Source organism: Neodiprion virginianus, chromosome 5 (assembly GCF_021901495.1).
Source record: "Neodiprion virginianus isolate iyNeoVirg1 chromosome 5, iyNeoVirg1.1, whole genome shotgun sequence".
Lineage (NCBI taxonomy): Eukaryota > Metazoa > Arthropoda > Insecta > Hymenoptera > Diprionidae > Neodiprion > Neodiprion virginianus.
The window spans coordinates 18532620-18555903 of NC_060881.1; the positions used below are offsets into that span (position 1 = coordinate 18532620).

At 35.4% G+C, this 23284-nt stretch overlaps 1 protein-coding gene across 2 annotated transcripts in view; it reads right to left on the minus strand.

Annotated features, from left to right (window-relative positions):
* Positions 1 to 704: 704 nt before the first annotated feature.
* LOC124306163 (uncharacterized) overlaps positions 705 to 23284 on the minus strand; it is a 58901-nt gene continuing 36321 nt past the window's right edge. The window contains exons 5-16 of one of the 2 annotated variants that reach the window (XM_046766466.1): positions 20887 to 20948; positions 19552 to 19703; positions 18863 to 19056; positions 18249 to 18301; positions 17577 to 17711; positions 16826 to 16864; positions 15855 to 16048; positions 14381 to 14606; positions 8057 to 8186; positions 6156 to 6463; positions 4422 to 4620; positions 705 to 3651 (exon numbers count right to left, since the gene is read on the minus strand). In XM_046766466.1, the coding sequence (XP_046622422.1) occupies positions 3487 to 3651; positions 4422 to 4620; positions 6156 to 6463; positions 8057 to 8186; positions 14381 to 14606; positions 15855 to 16048; positions 16826 to 16864; positions 17577 to 17711; positions 18249 to 18301; positions 18863 to 19056; positions 19552 to 19703; positions 20887 to 20948 (1857 nt within the window). In that variant the 3' untranslated portion in view covers positions 705 to 3486. Of the gene's footprint in view, positions 3652 to 4421; positions 4621 to 6155; positions 6464 to 8056; positions 8187 to 13069; positions 13296 to 14380; positions 14607 to 15854; positions 16049 to 16825; positions 16865 to 17576; positions 17712 to 18248; positions 18302 to 18862; positions 19057 to 19551; positions 19704 to 20886; positions 20949 to 23284 lie in introns of both variants that reach the window. The other variant, XM_046766465.1, reaches the window with a different exon arrangement.

A 23284-nucleotide genomic window follows, 5' to 3' on the forward strand; every position in this document is an offset into this window, starting at 1 on the left:
TCAACAGGAAAACTGGACTGTATCAAATGAACGGTCACGAAGATAAACTTTTTACCGGGACTTGTTATTCAAAAAATTACGTAATGTGACGTGGCTCGTAGATTTTACAGCATTTCGCAACATGTTCCAAGAATTCGAAAATTGAATGATGCGAATCATGTAAACAACTACACTTCGTGTAGAAATTCATCTGGACTGTATAAAATCACGGGTCACTGATTGTAAGGTAACCTTTTCACTGCGACACGTAATCTCAAAGATTCCGACATATCACCTAGTGTGTGAATTTCCTCGTATTTCGCAATATCTTGTGATGGTAAAAAAGCTGAACCATAACTCTAATGACAAAAAATCAACAGTCAGAATCAAATGAATAATCAAGCATCCTGTAAAAACTTAAGACTCGTGTCAAATGATGAATCTTATCAAGGCTCAAATGAGAATTATCTCCACGCAAATTTCGGTATCTCAAATGTCTACCGAGATGTTTACAACTAACGAGGATAGTAATTGTGTCTTGCATAATATTTACCGAATAGATGTTCCACTTGGAAAATTTAATAATCATAGCGATGGCAAGCGAGAGAAAGAAATTCCGAATTGAGTAAAATTACTCGAAACGAGAAACAAATCACGTTGATGATCGAAGATGATGAGAAGGACTCGGAGGTTGAACGGGATAAAAATAATCGCGCTCGGGTCGATTCAGTTGTGTCGAATTTTTCTATTCAAATATTTATACATGATATTCTGCATACCCGAAATCGCCGAAAATTTCGGTGTCTGCGTAAGAATATCATACACTCGTATACGTATCATAAGTTATGTTCTAATGGTAATTACAGAGAATCGCAGGTTTGGATAAGTTTACGCAATAAATGAATTGCGGAACATGTTTCTGCGAAACTTCTACGCGTCTCAAAATGGTTCGCACAATTCTATAATTTCGATAGTTACACACATAGCGCATTGCGTACCTAAAATTTATAATATCCACATACGTATCGCCACCGAGTGCGCCAATTATCTATATATATAATAATTATCTTATTACATAACGTATAATCTATATATTGTATTTACTCAAACTGTCTGCAATAAATGATGATTATTAATCGTAGTGAGTAACGTTTAATGTATGTAATGCTAACTATTTGTCAATTGTAATACGAAAGGCAAGGTGGTTCGACAAGGTGGTTCAAAGCTTATTAATTATAGGTTTTCGAATTGTTTTCCCATCGATTATCGTCGAACATCATCTGAAAAAAATTCACCGTTCGGTTTATCACCGAGACTTAAAACAGCTGCGAATCGATACGTGGGGATAATACATTTTTTGTGCAATGATAATTTGATTATTATCACAGAACGTTATTTGAAAATGCATCAATTGAAAATTAGGCACCGATGAATAAGAATTATTAAAAACAAAAAACGCATATTTATAAGAATCACAGAAATAATAATGCGAGATTACGGAATATAGGAAGAAACAGATTGAAATCAGTATTTCGGTGGTGATTCTCAACGCTCAGAAGAACCCCCTGTGAAAAAATACCCATCGTAATAAGCACACGAATAATAAGAATATACATATATGCGTATATAATTCGACGTTTTTCTAGAATCATGCCAAAAATAGCAATTCTAACACAAGCGTAGAATATTTTGTCCCAAAGTTTGAAAAAGAGAAGTATCAAGAAATATAACGATTGAGCAATTCTTGGGTTGAAAAGTAAAAGAATTCGTGCAAACGAAGGTCCAAAGACTTCAAGCTCGGTAAATAACACAAAATAAATTAGATAATAGATAATTGAGTCGATAAAACTGTTGAAAATTTTTTTGCCTGATGCAGAAGATTTTTTAAAATTTGACAATCAAATGTGAATTTGAAATCCAAATTTTTTCTTCCGCTGGACGTCACTGAGTTGATAAATTATGTCTGCGTTTATATGAGGATTGTTTTCGCCACGTTTTCTCGGTTTCGTATATTAATTAAAATGACAATTCAATTGGTAAAAATCTACTTGAAAAAATGGTAATGTAGGTAGATATTTCTAGTATAGTTTGGAAAAAAGTACGTATGTATGTTACGCATAAGGTAGATTATTCTACACCTAAGCGTGGGCACTTCTCTTATAATATATTTACATAATGTCGTATAATAAGAGATAATATAATAGAGTACGCTGATAACACGATAATCGTAATTTAGTTATTTATATATATATATACGATATAATTTATGTAACTAGCCTTATAATATTACATATTTTATGTAAGTTATTATCAGCGCAGTTTTTGTTTGAAATTACATCTAAGTATTAAAACGATGATGTATATCATACACGCAAAAATAAAATATTGCAGCGATTAATGTACATACGTGCTACGCGTATTGTAATATATGTATACAATATAAATTTATTCACACTGAGAAGAAACAGTGCAATCGAAATCAAGGCAACGCATAGTCGAATTTCTATTCCGTATAGCCAAGGTTTGTATTTTGATTGAGTAGAAATTTGTTTGATATTCAGAAGAAATTATTTTTTTCGCTCAAAGTATAATTAGGTAAAATTTAGTAACTATTAGTTTGATTTGGTCAAACTTTCACTCTGAAATTGCATAAATCCTATCCACATAGAATATCATAAAACTGAAATATGCGTAAACTTGTTTCGAGTAAATTTTTCTCTCAACGACAGAAAATCGGTCAGTTTTTTTGTCATTAATTACACCTATCATCGTCACTTGGGCGTGAATTTTAACGTGACTAATACGTCTAAAATAAAACAGTGAAACTCGACACGCTGAGTGACCGACTGCGCGTGTGCAGAAGATTCGATCTCCATTCGCTGGCGAGATCGTGCGGCGGGAAGATTTTTGTCTGCTAAGCAGGGGAGCCAACTCCGCGGCACGGAGCACGAAATGTGAAATTCCCTTTGTCAGATGGCGAATTGAAAGTATGTTGTTACGATGACTCGTAACAGTAATCAGTCATCAGTCAGTTGTTAATAGAAGTTTTCCATGCCTTCCCGAATCGTTAGATTCGTTATTCGAGACCTGCCCGACCGATTAACGTTCGCATGGCCCGCATAACCTTCAAACGCCGAGCCTGACTCTGAAGTTTGCGTTGGCTAGCTTGCGTGAAAATACGACGGATCTCGCGCATGCGCAATCGGACTGAAAATCTGTCAAGTTTTACCGTTTACTCTCGCTATTTAATATAATTACATAAATCCTAATGAGTATATGCGGATTATTTATTATATATATTGAACACACGCAATATCATAAATCTGACAGTTATTATACGCGTGCTAATTGGAGCACTCGACGTAAATTCAATGTATACGTATACGTATATACTATTATATTAATATACCGCACTGAAAGCTTGGGAATTCAACCTCAAATTGATATTGGACCCTCATTTTTACTATCAGAATTACGAATGTTCGTTGTCATTATGCGATTTCCGGCTCATTCATGGGTTTCGACTTCGTTGTCTATGCGGCTGCTTCGTATTCCGGACTTTCCGGTCCACGGATAAATGTCCGGACAAGGCTGGCACGTCTTCATGTATCTTACGCCGCTTTTATGCCACAGATTGCAGACCTTTGGGTTGTTGCACTTCTTCGGTCGTCCCTGAAAAAAAACAAAAAAAAAACAATAGTAAAAGATTAAGTCTCTGTGAAACTCGGTTTAGGCTAGAAGTTCAACTAAGGATCTATCAAAAATGGAAAGTCAGAAAATTATACAAGACTCTGAATCGATAACTGAATCAAATTCTGACGAGTTTTGAGTTCTGAGATCAGAAAACTATCCGCGTGGGAATCTAAAAAAACCGAACACCGTGAGTTTTGCAGGAATTACAGTGATTAATAATCTAAGATTGGTTACATTGTATTAAAGAACTCTAGTCAATGCCAAATCCGTATAAATTGTCTGATTTAAATTAATAACAGCTAAATTTGTTCGTAAACGTATAAATAAGAACACAAATATATGCATGCATGACCCTGTACCATGATTTTGCATAGTTTGTTATTCCAGTCAGTTCAAAAGCTAAATAAAAATTCAAGCTCAAGGATTTCGTCGATAATTCACTCACAAACCATATAACGTATGGTTTATCAAAACTGGATACGCGGTACTGTTTTGGTAAAAAAAAAAAAAAAAAAAAAAAAAAACAAAATATAGAATAGTATTTTATGTCAAACGTTTGTTTTTCAAATGTTGTTTTTTTTTTGTTCCTCCATAGTTAGCGGGCATTGATTCAATCTAATTCAATTCGAATAATCTCCATTGCACTCGTTTAGTCTTTATTGCATTTTTAATCAGTTAGTTTTTTTGGCGAAAAATTACAAACTTTATTTAAATGACACGTTTAAGATGCGTCACATGTGATTGCGTACCTGGTAATTGCACTGGAAGGGTTCAAAGTTCGCCAATTGCGTAGTTGGCGTCGGGTTCCTGACCCATTCAATCGCTTGCGTGTTTGTCACAAGCCAAACGTCGTCCATCGCCACAATAGTGTCCAAGAACGAGATGAATCCTTCCTTGTGATGAGCTTGCGTAAACCAAGCGGCGTGATAAAACAGACCGAAAGGTGCCCTGGAACACGACGAGAAGATAATCAAAAAGTTGAATAAACTTTTTATTCCGATCATTTTATCATCACCCTTGTCATCATCATCATCATTGTCATCATCAATCATCGATGGCACTAGGCACTTCAATTTTCAACTATTTCAGCCCCGGTATAATCAATGATTTTTTCACTGTCAACAACTGTCACTGTAATTAATCAACCATAATATTAAAGTGGTCATAATCTTGTTACCTTGCTCACTATAATCAACTAATTATAGAAACAGAATTACTGTATGTTTTGTTCGTTAAACAATAGATTATCCAAAATATTTTGATTTATTAGTGTACATAAACATCGTTGTAAATATTTTGGTTAGTGTAACAATTTAATTCATGAAAAGTTGCAATGTGTCACCGACCTGTGAGCAATTACTTAATCTAATTATCACAATCATCGATGATTTTATATCTATATATTGTTAAAAAAATTGCTATCGTGAATTACTACAATTAACAAAGTCGACAACTCTTTCCGGTGACTTTTTTTTTATCGCTATGTCATTGTCAATTATTTTCGTTACTGTAAATGTAATTACTAACAGTCAGTAATTTCCCTCTACTATAATTAGTGCCATTATAATCATTGACTTCGACTTCTTTTATTTACATAAATAGCTAGAGTTACCATTATTAATATCCGTCGCATAACGTGTCAGCGACAAACATTTCATAAATTACTATTATAACTCTTATTAAAGCAGTTACGATTATGCCTCATTAATTAATTTCATTAGCGTAAAGTATTACTGTTATATTACATATCACTATACCATTAGTAAATCGGTATCCGTCAATTACTGTCAAAATGTTTAGTAGGTAATTTCCCTGTGATCATTTAAAAGTGTTCCAAGTGTTGGAACTATTTCATATATATATGATGTATCTATAAAATTCGAGATCCCTGAAACAACTATACTGATTTATTAATCATTCCATATTCATCTGACTGTAAAATTATTGAGACATACTTCATATTGTCCACTGTTTCGCAAGATAAAAAAAGAAAAAAAAACAATAAAAAATAATAATAATATTCAAAACTGCATTTTTTTCTCGGCTTCTCCGTTAAAAAGTTGAAATTGTTTTTAAAGACGCATTCTTTGGCAGTTCTTCAGGATCTACCTCAATATCAATTTCATATTCGAAATGACCAGAACCTTTTAACTTGAAAAACACATCAGATCAAATTTTTTCTAACGACAGGAAGTGTTACGAAATCGAAGACAATTAAAAGTTCAATTCAAAATCGTGATAAAATTTCTCAAAGTGTTTCTATAAACGGTATAGGCCAAAGGTCTAAAAATTCAAAAATTTTCATATCTTACTGTAACCTATGACGTGTCGAATTGCAGATGGATAAAATTTTTTACGCAACAATCAAACTGACCGAAAGTTGATTTTCTTATTAGTTCACTAATTCAACGATTGCAATTACCATAATCCGAGAACGAAATCTTACCCCGAACTGGAATGAATTCCTTTATCTTTCAGCTCACCTGTTCGTCGTGTAATGTCGTTCAAAGTTCTTTATCAGCATTTTGTAGACGCCGTCGGCTGTCGGAGGGTTGCTGCAAGCGTCGCCCATCGAGCACCTTCCGCCGTTCAAGTCCTGCCACATGACCATTGGCACCTCCCAGAGACCCGGGTATGACCTGGTCGGACACGGCGGTATCATGCAGTCGTGGAAGAGTTTGTAGTCCAGGGTGTACGGCCAGCTGGGTGGACGGTTCTCGTATATCGGCATAGACGAATCGTAGGTGAAGTTCATGTCCCATAACATTTTGAACATGTTGTTGCCGCCAACCTGGATGGTAATCATGTGAGATAAAAAATTCACATCTGCATTGTGGTGCGTACTGTCACATTTTCGCGAAACTGAACACCCAAGTGCGCATACGACAAGGTTTCGTCTGTAGACAGGTTGACCAACTTTGGCTTCGCCCCGGCGCCAATCGTTAATACGCGGGAGCGTTTCGAGGTTATGTTTACCTAAATGCAGTCGTGACAAATTTTCGTTGACTCAAGTTCTCAACATAACCTCCTGCGAATTTTTCGAGCTTATGAACTTTGTTAATACGCGGGAGCGTTTGGAGGTTATGTTTACTTAAACGCAGTCGTGACAAATTTTCGTTGATTCAAGTTCTCAACATAACCTCCTGCGAATGTTTCAAGCTTTCGAACTTTGGCGTCACCCCGGCGCCAATCGTTAATACGCGGGAGTGTTTCGAGGTTATGTTTACCTAAATGCAGTCGTGACAAATTTTCGTTGACTCAAGTTCTCAACATAACCTCCTGCGAATTTTTCGAGCTTTTGAACTTTGTTAATACGCGGGAGCGTTTGGAGGTTATGTTTACTTAAACGCAGTCGTGACAAATTTTCGTTGATTCAAGTTCTCAACATAACCTCCTGCGAATGTTTCAAGCTTTCGAACTTTGGCGTCACCCCGGCGCCAATCGTTAATACGCGGGAGTGTTTCGAGGTTATGTTTACCTAAATGCAGTCGTGACAAATTTTCGTTGACTCAAGTTCTCAACATAACCTCCTGCGAATTTTTCGAGCTTTTGAACTTTGTTAATACGCGGGAGCGTTTGGAGGTTATGTTTACCTAAACGCAGTCGTGACAAATTTTCGTTGATTCAAGTTCTCAACATAACCTCCTGCGAATGTTTCAAGCTTTCGAACTTTGGCGTCACCCCGGCGCCAATCGTTAATACGCGGGAGTGTTTCGAGGTTATGTTTACTTAAATGCAGTCGTGACAAATTTTCGTTGACTCAAGTTCTCAACATAACCTCCTGCGAATTTTTCGAGCTTATGAACTTTGTTAATACGCGGGAGCGTTTGGAGGTTATGTTTACCTAAACGCAGTCGTGACAAATTTTCGTTGATTCAAGTTCTCAACATAACCTCCTGCGAATGTTTCAAGCTTTCGAACTTTGGCGTCAACCCGGCGCCAATCGTTAATACGCGGGAGTGTTTCGAGGTTATGTTTACCTAAATGCAGTTGTGTCAAATTTTCGCTGCCTCAAATTCTCAACGCAACATATTCCTTTTTCGGCGAATTTTTCGAGCTAGCGTTCGGTCGCAACTGATTCCGAGTTGGTCAACCTGATAATTTGCTAAAATCCTCAGCGCGTCGATGAAATATTATATCATTGGAACCACGTGATTTGGCGCATGCGCATTTTCGTATTCGTGAAAATCACAGTGCATACAACATAATTTCTTGAATGAATTGATTTGACGATATTAAATTAGAATAAAACCGACTGATTATTCAACATTTTATCCGCCATAAAGGATCCAAAAGTATGGGTTTCCAAGTTCGAATGAAGTCTGATTGCTTAGAATTAGACTTGGAAGTTTAATTCTTTGGATCGAGATGAAACTATAATTACCGACAAAAATGGCGCTCGCATTCCCTTGATGTCATCCAAACGCACTCCTCCATATGCAGCGAGAATTTCTCGCTGTCCCGCCACTTCGCGAGCCCATTTTCGGTGAGAGAATTGTTCTCCAAAACTGTGCCTGGAATTGGATTATCAGTGAACAACGTGATTCTTCAATTGCCGCAACTTTTCGAACTAGATTATAAAAAAATGATGTATGATACATTTTTGTTAGTTTTGAAATGATGTGAATGGATATTAGAAACCGTGTAGCACTGAAGAAAGCTCAATTGTTATAATTAAACAATTCGTAAAGGAAGAAAATATACATATCTATAATTATTTCACACCGAACGAATGACTAACCGTTAACTGTGATCATTACTATTTCATCTACAAAAATACTTATGTTGTTAAATTAATCAACGGTATAATGAATAACGAATTTCCCTATAATCGCATGACAACTTTTCGTTATTAGTAACATAATCCGGAAACAATGCATTTTTTAATAGCTATTTGATATTGGAACAAACAAAATTAGGTAGAAAAATGTGACACTAAATAGATTTGCAAAATACACACCTAATAATATTGATAAAAATAATAATAACATTGGTAAGAAAATAATGTACTGAATTGTCAAACTTGAATCCTGAAATTGTAGTCCATGGATGAATTACTTCAAAAATATAACTGGGTGGTTTTTCAGTTTGAAACAACACAAAAATTGAGTAAAAGGGAATACATTGTAAATATGTATGATTAAGAAGGTTGAATCGAAAAAATTCATCAAATGTGTTCGCAGTCTCGGTTTGTTCGAATAAAAAAAAAGAATTACCAGAAAGTTTGAGAAAATATTTGATCAAAAAGATTTTTTCTACAACTAATTTATTTGAGCCTTGACAAACCTGAATATTTAAAAACTGATAATAAATTCGGTATGTGGAATTGAGTTTAGACCATTGAAAATCGAAAGAATGTTGAGTATGAAAGGATGTAAATTTTAATAAAATTTACCCGACTAATTGAAAAGCTAGGTGAACGAGTGATCAAACCTATGTTCAATTAAATTTCGATAAAAGATAAAACAGTAAAAACAGGAAAATGAAAAATCCAGACACCCAAGAAAACGTTCTTAATAAAAAACGGAATAACATTAATATAGAAACCGACAAACATAAGGCGTAAAATGTTATCACAGGTCAAACATTAAAATGTGAAATAAAAACCTTTGCGAAAAATTCACGAAGAGAAAAGTACGTGATCAATTTTCCAGAAATGAAAAGAAGAAATAGCTTGAGATCACCGCAAGAGGGAGCGAAAATGGCAAAATGCAGGCTGCGTTTCATAGCTAATATTTGCACGTAATCCGTAATTGAAGAGCAAAGCCCGCTTCCCACGCCTGAAGGAAGGCTGCAGCATGCATCGGCTTATACAACTTAGAACGCGGTTATTACAGAGGTACGAGCATTACAGCGAGGATTTTCAATAGTTCACATATGGCAGCCAATATAAATATTAAAGGTTTCAGAGACTGCAGAGCGGTAAGGAATTTTTTCCAAGGTTTGTATCAAAGTATATTACGTTCGACAATTAAAAACATGCAGTTCCTTATTCGTAAGCCTTTCGTACGACGTGGGTGAAAAGTTTTTGATGTTTTCGTTCCTCCTTTTTTTCATCATATTGAAGTTAGTGACGTTATTTCGTAACGATTCATGCTGGGAAAAAACCATCATTTGACGTAATAAGACAAAACGCAGCCATGTTTCGAAATCTTATCTTCTTTAGAATCAGTGTAAAATTAAGAAAATCATGATTTTATCCCTAATCTTTCGTTACGATAATGTTACTAATTTCAATCTCATCTTTTATAGATGAAAAAGAAGCGAGATAATTACTGTGATACCGTTCAGAATTTCTATTTCATCTGTCAAAAAAAGACCATTTTTCTAGAAAATTGATAATTGGTAAGTTATTATTTTGTATTAAATTATCCATGAAGCGTTAGAAATAATGTATCGAAATTCATATCTGACACTGAGAATCGAGTTAGGTCAAAAAAGCATTGAAATAAAAGCGTAATGCAACAAAGGATTCAAAAGTGCAACTGAAGATAGCCGCCAAGTTAAATTAAGAAAATTGTCTCGTCAAAAATACATACGTTTGACGAGAATCATTTGACGAGATATTCGTAGATTGAGTATTTGTCACATAATTGTTACGAATAAACGCTTAGATATCGATGCTTTGTTTCAAATTACTTAAGAATCATTGAAAATCTGATATGTTTGTTGAATTTCATTCTACGATGGCTCATTTCACTTGACCAATTATTTACCACAAGGTTGCTGAAACAGATTTCTTTTTCTGAGTAGTCAATTCAATATTGCCATTTGGTATCATCAGTTGTCAATGTTGTAAAATCAAATATTCATCGCCGTCAATATCGTGAAAAAAAAGCTTTTCAGTCAGTTCGTAGCCTTAACGATTTTTCAAGAATGAAATTAGACTTCGTAGATTAAAATCTAACCTAATAATATAATTAAAAATTATCGATAATTAATTGGCCAAGCAGCATCTTTGTAAGTATCGCCCGACTAGCGTCATAAAAGGTCAACACCGAGAACCGCATCGAGTTGTAAAATACTTACAGAAGATAAACGAGTTATCAAGTTACGTGGGATTATCAACTGCAATGTTCTGCTTGAGAGGAGAACCAGAGGCTACAATATAAATAAACTACCGCGTTCTGGTTCTCGGCTTATTACTTTTCCCACACTAACCCACGCCGATCCTGGACGTCATTGTCCGAGTTTGCAGAGTCGAGTTGTTACCATTTTAGACGACTTTGTCCATGCAAAACGCAACACGATGCGATGCGATGCGATGCAATGCAATAATAACTGGCACAAGACAAATCTGTGTGTATGTGTGAAATAAACTGTTCAAGTTGCGTCACCTTGTTCTGAACTACAATGTATGGCTATAGGCTGTATATTGCAAAGTTTAGTTGAGAAGAAAGAAGTACGAGAAAAAAAAAAAAAAAAACCGAGCCTTGATGATGGGAAAGCCTTGTAAAGTTGCTGACAATGAGAGATTATCCGCTAATTCCACGCACAAAGAATCTTGAGCTTATTGTTAGTCGTGTGCAATTCTATTGCACGATAATTATCTCTCTGAGCGCGATTCAGCTTCAAATAGCCTTCGAGTAGAACGGATAAAATAGATTTATGTTTAGTTGTTTTTTTTAGTTCTTATTCCTGTCTTTCGTTTCTCTCGCGTCAATTTCTACCGATTTGGACGAGGTATAGTTACGTTATAATGTACATACTATTTATTACCTCATCGTGACAAAAATATGCAACTATACATAATTACGACATCGTGACGAAATTTTCTCGACGAAAGATTTTTCCCTCCGCTCTTGTGATTACAAAAAATTATATTAAATATACACGCGGTAATTGAAAAGATGGCAAATGAAAAAAAAAAAAATGCAGAGGTATTCGATTAACTTTATTCAATCAAATATTCGTGAATAGAAATATAAATTTCAAGTAATTATGCTTCAGCGGACGTTAATTCTCAGTACGTTTAAAGAGCGTGAATTTTTTTGCTATTCCGAGTTTTGAAGCGTCGAAATTTTTGCAGGTTTCTATGCAAAACCGTATTAGTATAATTTGGTATGGGAATTTCTGCGTTTTGATTCTCTCTTTTGAGCCACTCACGAAAGAATTGTTCGTAAACGAAATTTTTTTAAAAATTATCTCTGAATATTTTACTGAACGTAACAAAGTGGGAATTTATATCTAGGCATTTGCGTGTTCGTACGTCACGCTTTTCACCAGGAATTATAAGGTCAGAAGGTCGACTGCCGAGTCTTGGTAAGTTGAACTATCCTTTTACTGACTGCGAAACTATTTATACACTGCATCACGCAGTGTAAAGGAACGCGGTTTCTACGAAGAATGTTGCTGTGTAAAATGTAGTGTTCAATGTTTATCGACTGTATTGTAACTGAGATTACATCCATCAAATAAAATATTCTTTCAAGACATTCACTGCGCTACTAATAATGATTATTATCATTTTATTTTGTGTCTTCTTTCTTCTCAATAATTCTGTGCGAATGATACGGTGATGATAATAATAATAATAATAATAATAAATGAGTACGTTGTACAATAACTTGACTATAATAATCAATGTTGCGTAATGTTATTTCAGCTAATTATAGGCAACGCAGTTTTAACAATGTGAGAGCTTTGCTTCGATCGAGACGCGAAATCTCCTACGTAATAGCTATATTAATAATAATAACAACAATAATTGGCAATTAAAGACTTTATCCCAGAGAATTATCTTCCTTATATATAAATATATTGAGGAAGTTGGTGTAATGTTATTATGTTATCATGCGGATGCGATCCAATTATAACCTTGTTTTCGAATAGCGTGGTGGAAAAAAAAAACCGACTGTAAACCTTACGGATTTGGGAATATTTGGTTAATTGCCTGAGTGAAAACAATATAATTATAATGGCTGACTTTTTCTTCTTTCTCTTGCGTAAAAACTTCAGAGTACGTAGCATAAAATTTTATCAGACGATGACTTGAATTTTTGAAATTTAATTATATTCCCAGCAGGTACAATATTATCGATGTACAAAAAATTCAGTGTTCGTTTGTAATTCAAAAACATTGAATGTACGCAATTAAAAGTTACGCAAGTCGAAAGCCGAGAAATTGTTTCGGATCTTCAAAAATCAAATTTCTGTATGTTCTCGAGAGAATTGCGGTTCAATTTTGAAAGTGTGCCTTATTTTCAACATAAAAAAACGTAATTCATGGGGTTCAACAAAGCGATCGGGTGCGTTAAGATTGGAAGCTGATTGAAAAAATCAATTTAGGGAAACTGCTGAAAATTCTCGAGCCAAAAAAAAACAAAAAAAAAAAAACAAAGGAAAATAAAAATTACGGATTGGTGCACGTAAAAGGTTAACAATTATTTGTACTTACGAAACTGTGTGGGACGCAATTTCGTGACCATTAACGTAAAGGTTTTGCACCTGACTGTAGTCAGTCCACTCGTGGGAAACGTAGAATGTTGCTGAGATTGGACATCCATTTGGATTTTTTCGATCTTTTTCGAACAGGTCCGCGTACAAACCTTTGTTGAGGTCGTTTACAGAGTCGTCAAAAGTCAGGAGGACCATCTGCGGTATTTCTTCTGGCGTGTAACCCCCTGAATCGTTGCCGGAATCGGTTTTGATCGACCGGGAATTCGGGATATCGGAGGGATCGGATTTTCGTCGAGTAACAAGCGATCGAAGTCACAGAAAGAGGAAGAGAGAAAGAAAGAGAGAGTGGTGAAGATCACAGACAGTTTTCAGGTTAGGCGTAGAAGATCAGGTCGGAAGTGTTAGGAATTCAGGAGTGAAAGAGAACACAAAGAAAAAAACATGTTAGCGATCACCATTCAGTGTTAGTTGCCTCGCAGAAAATACATCGAAGTACCGATTTTTTTGCCGATTTTCTTGCCGATTTCTTGCCGATTTTCATTTTATTTTTCCAATTTATGTGTTTTGAAGTGACCGTTGTAATGTGTGTAAAATGCTCACGACGATTATGATATAATCGGTAAATACTAGTCGTGAACACCGCGGAGCGAAAGCTAAAAGAGCGTGAGAAAATCGGCTCGAGTATTAATATGTAATGCTTGAGAAAACACAGAAAGAAACAGAGATAGACAGAGGGAATGAGAGCAATTAGACAACCAGCTTCGCCTAGACGCGCGTATTACACATATATTATTCCGTAAAAGGCCTGAGCAAAAATATAAAAAATCGTTAAAAACCGGTTGACTCAAATTTTTCAGGATCAGTTTCTGCGTTATAGTTTGTACGGGTAAATTGTCCGTGACAAAATCATCATGATTGAGAATCCCAAAATTTATGACAAATTCAAAATCAGTTTTGAAATTATCAAGTCAAGTTGCCCTCGTCCAAGCTTCAAGCCTTCGAAGAATATTATACGCGATTTTCACCCAACCGTGATTCGAAAACAAAAAATGATGACGGTCAAATTACGAAACCTGTTGAATCTGTTAAAAATTCTGCGAACTTTTTGCTGGAAAATTGAAATTATGGTTTGAGCAATGTGTTTGATTCAGCCTTTTCCGGAGTCTTTTGATACCGATTCCGGACAGGTCGTGCAAGTTTCGTTGCCCATTTTTCGTTTTCGATCCGCAATCCGGGTAGCGGATGACGTGAGATACAAATGTGTGTGTAATTCTGATGGATTTTGATCGGAATTGGTACGTGAACTTACGAAACGGTATGCGAAGCCATCTCGTGACCGGCAGCGTAAAGATTTTGTACCTGGCTATAATCTGTCCATTCGTGGGACACATAGAAAGTTGCCGCTATTGGGCAGCCGTTTGGATTTAGCCGATCATTTTCGAACAAATCGGTGTACAACTGTTTGTTTAGTTCGTTTACTGCGTCGTCGAACGTTAAAATTACTAGCTGAGGAATCTCTTCAGGCAGCAAACCACCTACAGATATATTAATCCGTTTTACATAATTCATCGTCAGCTAAAGTGCCACGATCGATTATCAAAATATGTCAGTTCTCTCTGTTCTCCGAATCCACTTTCAGATATTCAAAATGCGTTGGAAATTTCTGTTGTGATTCTGAAATTTTTCTTACGTCAACTGTAAATAATCGTGTGCTAGAAAATTTCCTGGCAAATGTTGCAGAGAAGTTACAGGATCGAGAATTCAGAAATTTGACGATTTGAAAATGAAGCACGCTAGACGAAAATTTTTATGAAATTGAACAGATGATTTGAAAAAAAATTTTGTCTAGTAATTCGTGAAAAAGACTTTTTTGAATTGTATGATTTACAGATTGAATTATAGTTTTTTTTCATACACACACGTCAATCGCACTCTGTTTTCAAATTCCAGCGAAAAATACAAATTTGTAAAAAATTTTCGAGCCGGTAACTCTCCTGATTCGATTTTAAGTTTGTGATGATTTTGAGTAGTAATAATTTTGAAGCTGGTTGCGTCGCACGCTGTGTCTGCAAATATTATTTGTTCGTTTGTTCGTCGCGGGTGTAATTCTGATGAAACAATACTACCAACGGAATAAACTTACGATAATTATTGTACGGTGTAGATTCGTACGATGCATGAAGAATATCAGATTATTCGACGATAGAGAATGTCAAGAATTTTTTGACGTTCGTTCGATAAAAAGTATACCTAACACTTATTTCACCGTCCAAGCTTTGGGAATAGAAAATACGTAAAGCTTGAGGATGTGATCTTGCACAATTTTATTTTTATATACATATATATATATATATTTTTTTGCAGTTATTCACGAATTTAAAACAACAAAAAAAAAAATAAAATGATGTCGCAAATGTCGACCAAACATATCCGTGATGTTCATTTCACTCAAAAATGATTTCAAATTGATTTCCTTCGACAGTGAAAAAAGATTCCAACAGAATCATCTCAAATTTCTGTAAACTTTCATCTTTAAACAAAATTCACAACATTCGTACTGAACTCTCGACTGAAATGTGTTCACAGAAACGTTTAAGCCCGTTTAAATAAAAATTAACGATTTTTCGGGAAGATCTTTGAAACGAGACGAAATAATATTCGAAACGAAATTTTTCACCGAGAGATTTCACCCTTCGTCGAATGATCTGTCATTCTCACGTGCATCGCCTTGGATATAATTGCAAAAAAAAAAAAAAAATTTACCAACAGGTTAAAAGACTCACCCGGAATGTCGGGGCCTCCGCAGTTGCAATCAGGAAGAAGACAGACGTCCTTCCTGCATTTGGCGGCAGGTTTGTCAACCTGAGGTGTTGGATAGACGGGTTCGGGTCTGGTCGGCAGGTTCTTGTATATGTCAACAAACTCTTGGGCCTTCGATACGAACTGCGTCGACGGTTTCAGCGTTGGCCGAGAACGACTTTGAGACGAAAAAAATTTTAGTTGCAAAATTAAAATCGATCTTACGATTATAGAGTGAAGCGAAGTGTAATTTAAATCCCTGACGTTGTAATTTCGTGATTAACGAATCGCTGATACGCATCTGTTACACCGTTCGACAAAATTTTTTCGTCAGAGTATAAATGCATAGTGTAATTTAATTTCTTTCACCTCAAAAGTGAAGAGAAACTTTTTCAAGTTCAATGACTAGGAGAGCATTATTTTGAAGTTTAATAAATGATTCTATAGACCAAGACGAGCCTTTTCAACTATTCGACAGGTTCGTTTTAACCAATTTTCCAAAAGATCAGTTACCCTAGGTTGAAAGTTGAAACTAATTATTTTTTTCTATGTTTTACGATCATAGACTCAATTCATTTTCTTTATCATCAGCATAATGTCTACGTTCTGGTCACAATAGCAAAGTTTGATAAAAATATAGGTAACTTTTCTCCATTTTTCTCGGCGTCAAGATGAAAAAAACGTAATTAGTAACTAGGGTACAAAACGAATATATATATATATATATTAGGGTGTTTCAGAAAAAAATAATTTTCGTACTTTTCACCACTCGTTAACCGATATTATATTTTTGTCCATTAAACGTGTCTGTCAGACGATCGAGATGAGATTGACGATTTGATTTCGTCGAGATCAATGCCCGGTCAATTTCGGATAGGCCGATAATCGAATACAAATTAGCTATAACTAGCCAAAATCCAAATGAATATGTATTATGCGTTGTCGAAATACTCACGGTGGTGCTGTTCCTCGGTTAACCTGCGATCGTGACCGGCTGAGCAATAAATAAAAAAAAAAGAACATCGTTAGCTGGTAATTAATATCGCTCGAAACGTTATCCGGAAATACGAGTCTTGAGGGAATAGTCTTTATATTAGCATCATAAAAACCGTTTCCAATACCACGAAACTTTGATGAAACGATCATGCGAGTTTCGAAAAAAGACCTCAGGATTTCTTTGAAGGTATATAAAAAATATCAAAAACCGGCGATTAAGAATATACTTGAAAGAAAATCTCAGAATTTAAACAAAAACGTGTAATCAGACAATCCTCATGACTTGTGTTTTCTTTCTTTCTCTTCTTAATATGTTGCTCGAACAAATCGCAATAAACTAAAGCTGATGTAATTTCCGATCTAATCGTCGAAAGTCGGAATTTTTTTAAATCGGATCTATTCATAACCCAATTTACCTCAAACACGTTCGATTTTTTTCTCAAAACTGAATCATTGTACTATTCAAAACTATTTCCGAATGTATTTAATTTCGGTAAATTTCCGGACGTAAAGAAATTCTTGAAGGATTAACTGGAAGCCCGAAAAACTACAGGGATCACAGAATTCGAGTAGCGTAATGGCGATTTTTGATGAAGTTCTCTGACGTTGCCAAGTGAATACTTTGTAAGACGTGTCGGTAAACGAAATCGAAATAAAAATTTCGAAAAAACGGTTTGCAATGATTGAAAATTGGTAAGTTTATTACATACGTCGGCACCGTGACGGAAACTGGACGTTCGGTAGTTGGTATAGGCGTAGTGGTGGTGGTGAGAGTTGGCGTGTGAGTCTCAATAACGACGTTCGGCGTCGTAATGATTCCGGCAGAGTGACTGATCACGTTATTTCTTGAAGAAAAAGATGAAAATGATCATATATATATACTCCAGTTTTCATCACCATTATTATTATCACCACGCTTTCACATATACATAAACCATCAGTTTATTATACTACATTTATACAATGAAGAAAATACACCTCGTGGATATAAATGGTCAATCTGTTTATTCAAATTGGCTGACGTTTCGGTTGAAGAATACTTTTTTTTTATTTTTTTATTTTTTTTTTTTTGAAAAAAAGATTTTGTTGCAGACACGTGCAATCGGTAAAATAAGTTAAAATTATAAACATTGTGATTTTCTGTTGTTATATTTAATATTAGGTTCACCTTAAGACATAAAAAGTATGTACACATTTTTTCTAGGCTTCGATGAAGGTCGACCTTTGCTTTGACCGAACGTCAGCCAATTTGAGTAAATAGTTTGACCGTTTATACCCACGCAGTGTATTTTCTTCATTAATTCCACGGTCAAGAAAAATAACATACATTTATACACAAGTAAAAATTTCATTGAGAAATGTAGTTATACGGTTTGACTCACCTGATGACTTGCTGTCCGTCGGAAATGCGGAACTTGTTTCTATTGAGATCGGCCTGAAACGCGAACAGAGATTGCGTTAAATTCCACGCCAATTTACGGGTAATAGTTATTTCGTAATCGTTCGACGAAATGAGGTCGTCGCATTGCTGCATGATTCGGTCGAAATTAAATCACGCCTACTTTTCTTTCTCAAATCGTCCGGTCAACGTGACCGCGATTAAAACCGAACTTCACTTGCCGGAAATATGAAAACTTTGAAATTGCCTTGTTCAAACTTCCTGCGCTTTCATGAACCGACTGTAATTGGCGACTGCATTTCTGACGTCACGCTTTCACGTGGCGCCATTTGTCAGACCGCCGGTTAGGGTTCACAGTGTCATTGACAATGAAAGTCTGTTCGGAATCTGACTTTAATCAACGATGACGATTAGAATTATGGAGGATTTTGTTTGATTACCTTCTTTACTCAGAGTACAATGAAAATTTGGCTAGGGATTTGAGAAAAATCTATTCTGCATTCCTGTCCCAAAGACAAGAACGAAACGATTTCAAAAAAAAGGCGGGAGAATGATTTAACGACCCCGTTTCCAATTTTATTAGTACGGGTGGCTGACCTGAGTATCGTAGATGTCGTAATCCTGGACCGTGACGTCCTGATTGACGCTGTACTTATCCGCGTCATTAACATCGACCTTCTTCGGCCGTTGAGTGTAGCTTTTAGGGCTAACCGACACTTCTGTCACTCTGATGTTCGGGGTTGGGGAAACAATGTGATCACTCTGATTGAGGGAGTATTGATTGTAGTCGACTGATGAAGAAAAGAAAAACAAGATATGAGAAAGTGGTAGACAAAATGTCCAAAATATTTCCTAAATGCAGATTTGATATTGCTGTTGATGATTAAAAATCGTGGAATTTAAATTGGAATCTGTTTCGGTGATTTGAAAAAATTATCGAATGTCACATGCAACTTTTGATACTTCGATGGTTTGTTAAAATAGATGGTTGAATCATAAAGAGGTTTTCTCATCGATGCGAAAAACTAACCTTGTTGAGTTTATGACTGAATTACAAGAGTAGTTTCTATTCGTAACAAGTGTGCGACACCTGGGAAAGTTTACATGGAACTAATTGGGCAGTGAAATTGCTGCAGCCAAGCAATTTTCAAGACTACTAGCTTCTGAAAGAATATTGTCCTGACATTGCAATGAACTTTGCAACGGTGATCAAAAAAGTTTATCCAGATATTTAGCCGAATAAAATCTAACCTAACCTAACCTTTTTTACATTTCTTCAGACTCACCATCATCTTTGTAAAGCGAAACATCGTCATCGTAAATTGGGTAGTAGTGATAGCTCTGATCTGGCTCACTGAAGTAGGGAGACTTTGAGATAATCGGTACTGGGGTCGTCAGAATTTTTTGTACGATCCTTGGTGGCTCGGTTTGAATGGGCCTGAAGATGAAAATCAAAATTTAGAACATTGGATAGGGGAAAAATTATTGAAAGGCTGAAATGTGACCTTAATAATTGCTTCAAGATCATTGCACAAAATTCAATTTCGTATCCCAATCTGAAATTTTTATGAAATTTAAAACGTTTCTGCTTAGAAAAATGTTATGAACACATCATTGCATGCCTTGAAGAAATATGTATCTTGGAAACGAAATAAAAAGTTATTTAACTCAGTCAAATTGGATTCAATTTTTGTCAATATTATTTTCAAACGAAAGCAATTTGAAACGTTTGTAACGGAATTATTGACTACCAAAGGGAGATCAACGATGATTTTGAATAAAATTCTCGGCTCTTCTTCAATGAAACAAAGAACAGCAGCGTGAATTCCTAACGATTGCATCGTCCGTTGTCTACTAAAATTTAACGCGCATGCGCTAACAAACCGAGAGCGGCTGTTTGTCAGGTCGAGCAACCGTCCTAAATTTGCACAACGGTTCGCTGCGATGTATGTAACCTCAAAAATTTTGGCAGTTGTGCTCCATTCGCAACTGTGCATAATTTTGAGGTTAGAGACGGTTGGTAGCCCTGTCAAACAATCGCTCTCGGATTGCAGCGCATGCGCATTAAATTTTAGCAGACGACGGACCACGCAGTCGTTTGGAATTCACTCCGTACATAATGTATTTGCATAATATGCATTTGCGTTAAAATTTATCCAGATTGCACTTGTTTTTTTTTTTCTGACTACCTAACGTTTGCCATTCCAAAATGAACATACTCGATCGGTAATTTATTAATCTTCGGGAAACGGGAGAGTCACAAAGATGTAACTCAGACAATTTATAATACATGCCATGACTTGTTTATGTACATTTATATACTTCTACATCATCGTTATGTAAGTTATGTTATAACAAATGCAGAGACAAAAATTCGCGTATTATAAGCCTGCGGATCAAACGACTAGGATTCTCGGTGTTGGGAAATATCTTTTTGCTGCTCACGTCATCGATATATAATACCTTTCGCAATTCGGAAACTCGAGACGCAAAACTGCGGCACCTTTTATCCTACAAATATACACATGCACATACACATACAGGTATAAATATAAATATCCTGGAAAGCCGGATATAAACCATTTATATTTAGTATACATGGTCAGATACTTTTTACCAACCTGAAAAATGTTTCCGGTTGATTACGCGAGTCCAAAAGAATGTCCTTTTCCCTTTCCATGTTCTGAAAAAAGAGGCAAGAAATCACTTTCATTTTCAATTTCAGCAAACTTCTCATCGACTTGTCAATTTTTTAAGATAAGCTTTACAGTTTTTCAAAATAACGGAGGGGAAAAAAATTGATGATACGTATTAAACGTAATGTTTTCGTTCGATATAATAATTGACAGAAATCGCATGAATAAATTTGCGAATTCTTGTAGAACATGTGCGATCATCTTGCGCAAGATTTTAGCTAAACGCGCGCTTTCACCGCGCCTTTATAAAAGAGAGAGAGAGAAATAAAACGAATTCTTTCATGGTTGTAAACGTGTGTCATTTGATTATCGGCGATTCAACGTCAAGTGTACGAGTATTGTACACATGTGTGTACAAACGAAATTAACCGCGTGTTGAGTATATCCGTGAACGTTTCTTACGCGCAGTAAAAGATGAGCGAAAGATGATAAAAAGCTACATTGGCATTTCTTTCCAATCGTATATTGTTATAAAATTTGAGGGGTTGACACTCTCTGAACTCTTCGCCAATTTACTTTGAATTTCTGTTTGAATTCAAAATTTATTAACCGCTTTATCTCTTGGATTACACGATCTTGCTACGCGTGAAACGCGGCTTAAGCTTTAACCTAGGAGTTTTTCCTTTTTGCTGGAATATTTTTCAACGTTTATTCAATCGTTTTCTTACTCGCCTGGAGAAATTATTCGCAATTCTGTCGACGCGTTATCGACAATAATATGTCAAAATAATTTATTTTACTTCCCAACTAGACTTTATCGAATATTTGTATCTAATTTTTGAAAACGTATTACAGAACACTGAAACCTGAAATGAATGATTGAAATGATTTGAAAGTTGAGAAGAATTAAAAAAAAAAAAATTTGAGTCTTCCGATTGTTGTGTTATCTTGAATATTTTCACCGTTTTTCGGAAATACTGCAAATCATTATTTTCTTGTTAAAATTTGTCGAATTTGAAAAATATCACGATGTCAATATACGTGAACTGGCATTTTTTTTTTTTTTTTTTATGTACTTACTGTGCCATTTTTATTTCAGCGAAAATAGTTGTAAAATCAGTGTTTGGTTTTTTTCCTTTTGAACACTTTTGGACTTGTTTACAAATCAGTTTGAGAGTAGAAAAAAGTCTACCGAATTTTTATAAAGTTCTAGACGTTGGAAATATTCGTGATTTTAGTTGGAATGATTTATACAATAAGTTTATGAGAAGGACATTCGAATCTGCATATAAATTGCGAACATTCAAGTCTGTTACGATTTACCGAAGAGGCACAAAAACTGATCGGCGAAGTGACAGAATATCCGCACAGTAGAAGTAGAAAGTTAATTTTATTCCTCGAGAATTGATGATTATTGTTTATATGATGAAAAAAGTCATATTTCATGCAATGCAAAACGAATAAGTATTATATAATCTGAATTACTCTCCGAAATGTTCCTGAACAGTCTGCATTATATTCAAATCACAAGTACTATTAGTTTGATTGACTCGAAATTTCACGTCCATATTTATAATCCTAACATTGCACATCAATTGACTGAAAATTTCTTGAAATATGATATTAATTAGTACAGTAAAAAGTAATGATACATTAAAAGTGTTGGGAAATTTTTTTGCGTAAAAGCCAAACCACGTTTTCAACGCACAATCTTGAATTGTCATGCTAAAAAAAAAAAACACACCCACGCTAATTTACATCGATCTGAACAGAGATTCGAATTCGCCTGTTGAAAATATAAATTTATTAACATTCCGGCAAAATTACAGGTAAAAAATAAAATTAAACTTGACGTCTGTCTGTATTAAACTCCCAGAGGAATAATTTCACCCAATATTGACAATTATTTTGGGCTTTCAGGTGGGTTGAAATTTTTTGATAACCTCAAAAAATGTGCTTTTTTTACCGTGAATGAATGATCGAAATGGACCGTGAGTAAGAATTGCCAGTGAAATCACGCGCTAAGTATCCTGCGCACATCATATTTACACTGAGCGATAATTGCGCGTATAATATTGAGTACATAATAACGGATACGCGCGTAGGTTTGTGTGCATTGAAAAAAACAGAGAAAGGTGACAGCCACGTGGTGAACAATACACTGGTTACAAGTTATCGATATTTGTACATACACAGTATACACGTGCGTATAATACGATATACGTAGAATTATACTAGACGGGTGCAGCGTTTGAAAAGAAAAGAAAGTCTTTCGTAACTGATCGAGACGTGGGTAAAGTTACGGACCTATAAATTAAGGATGTATCGGGTGTACAGTCCGGTTGAAAAAAATTTAACAACGAAAGAATCAAGGATTAAATAT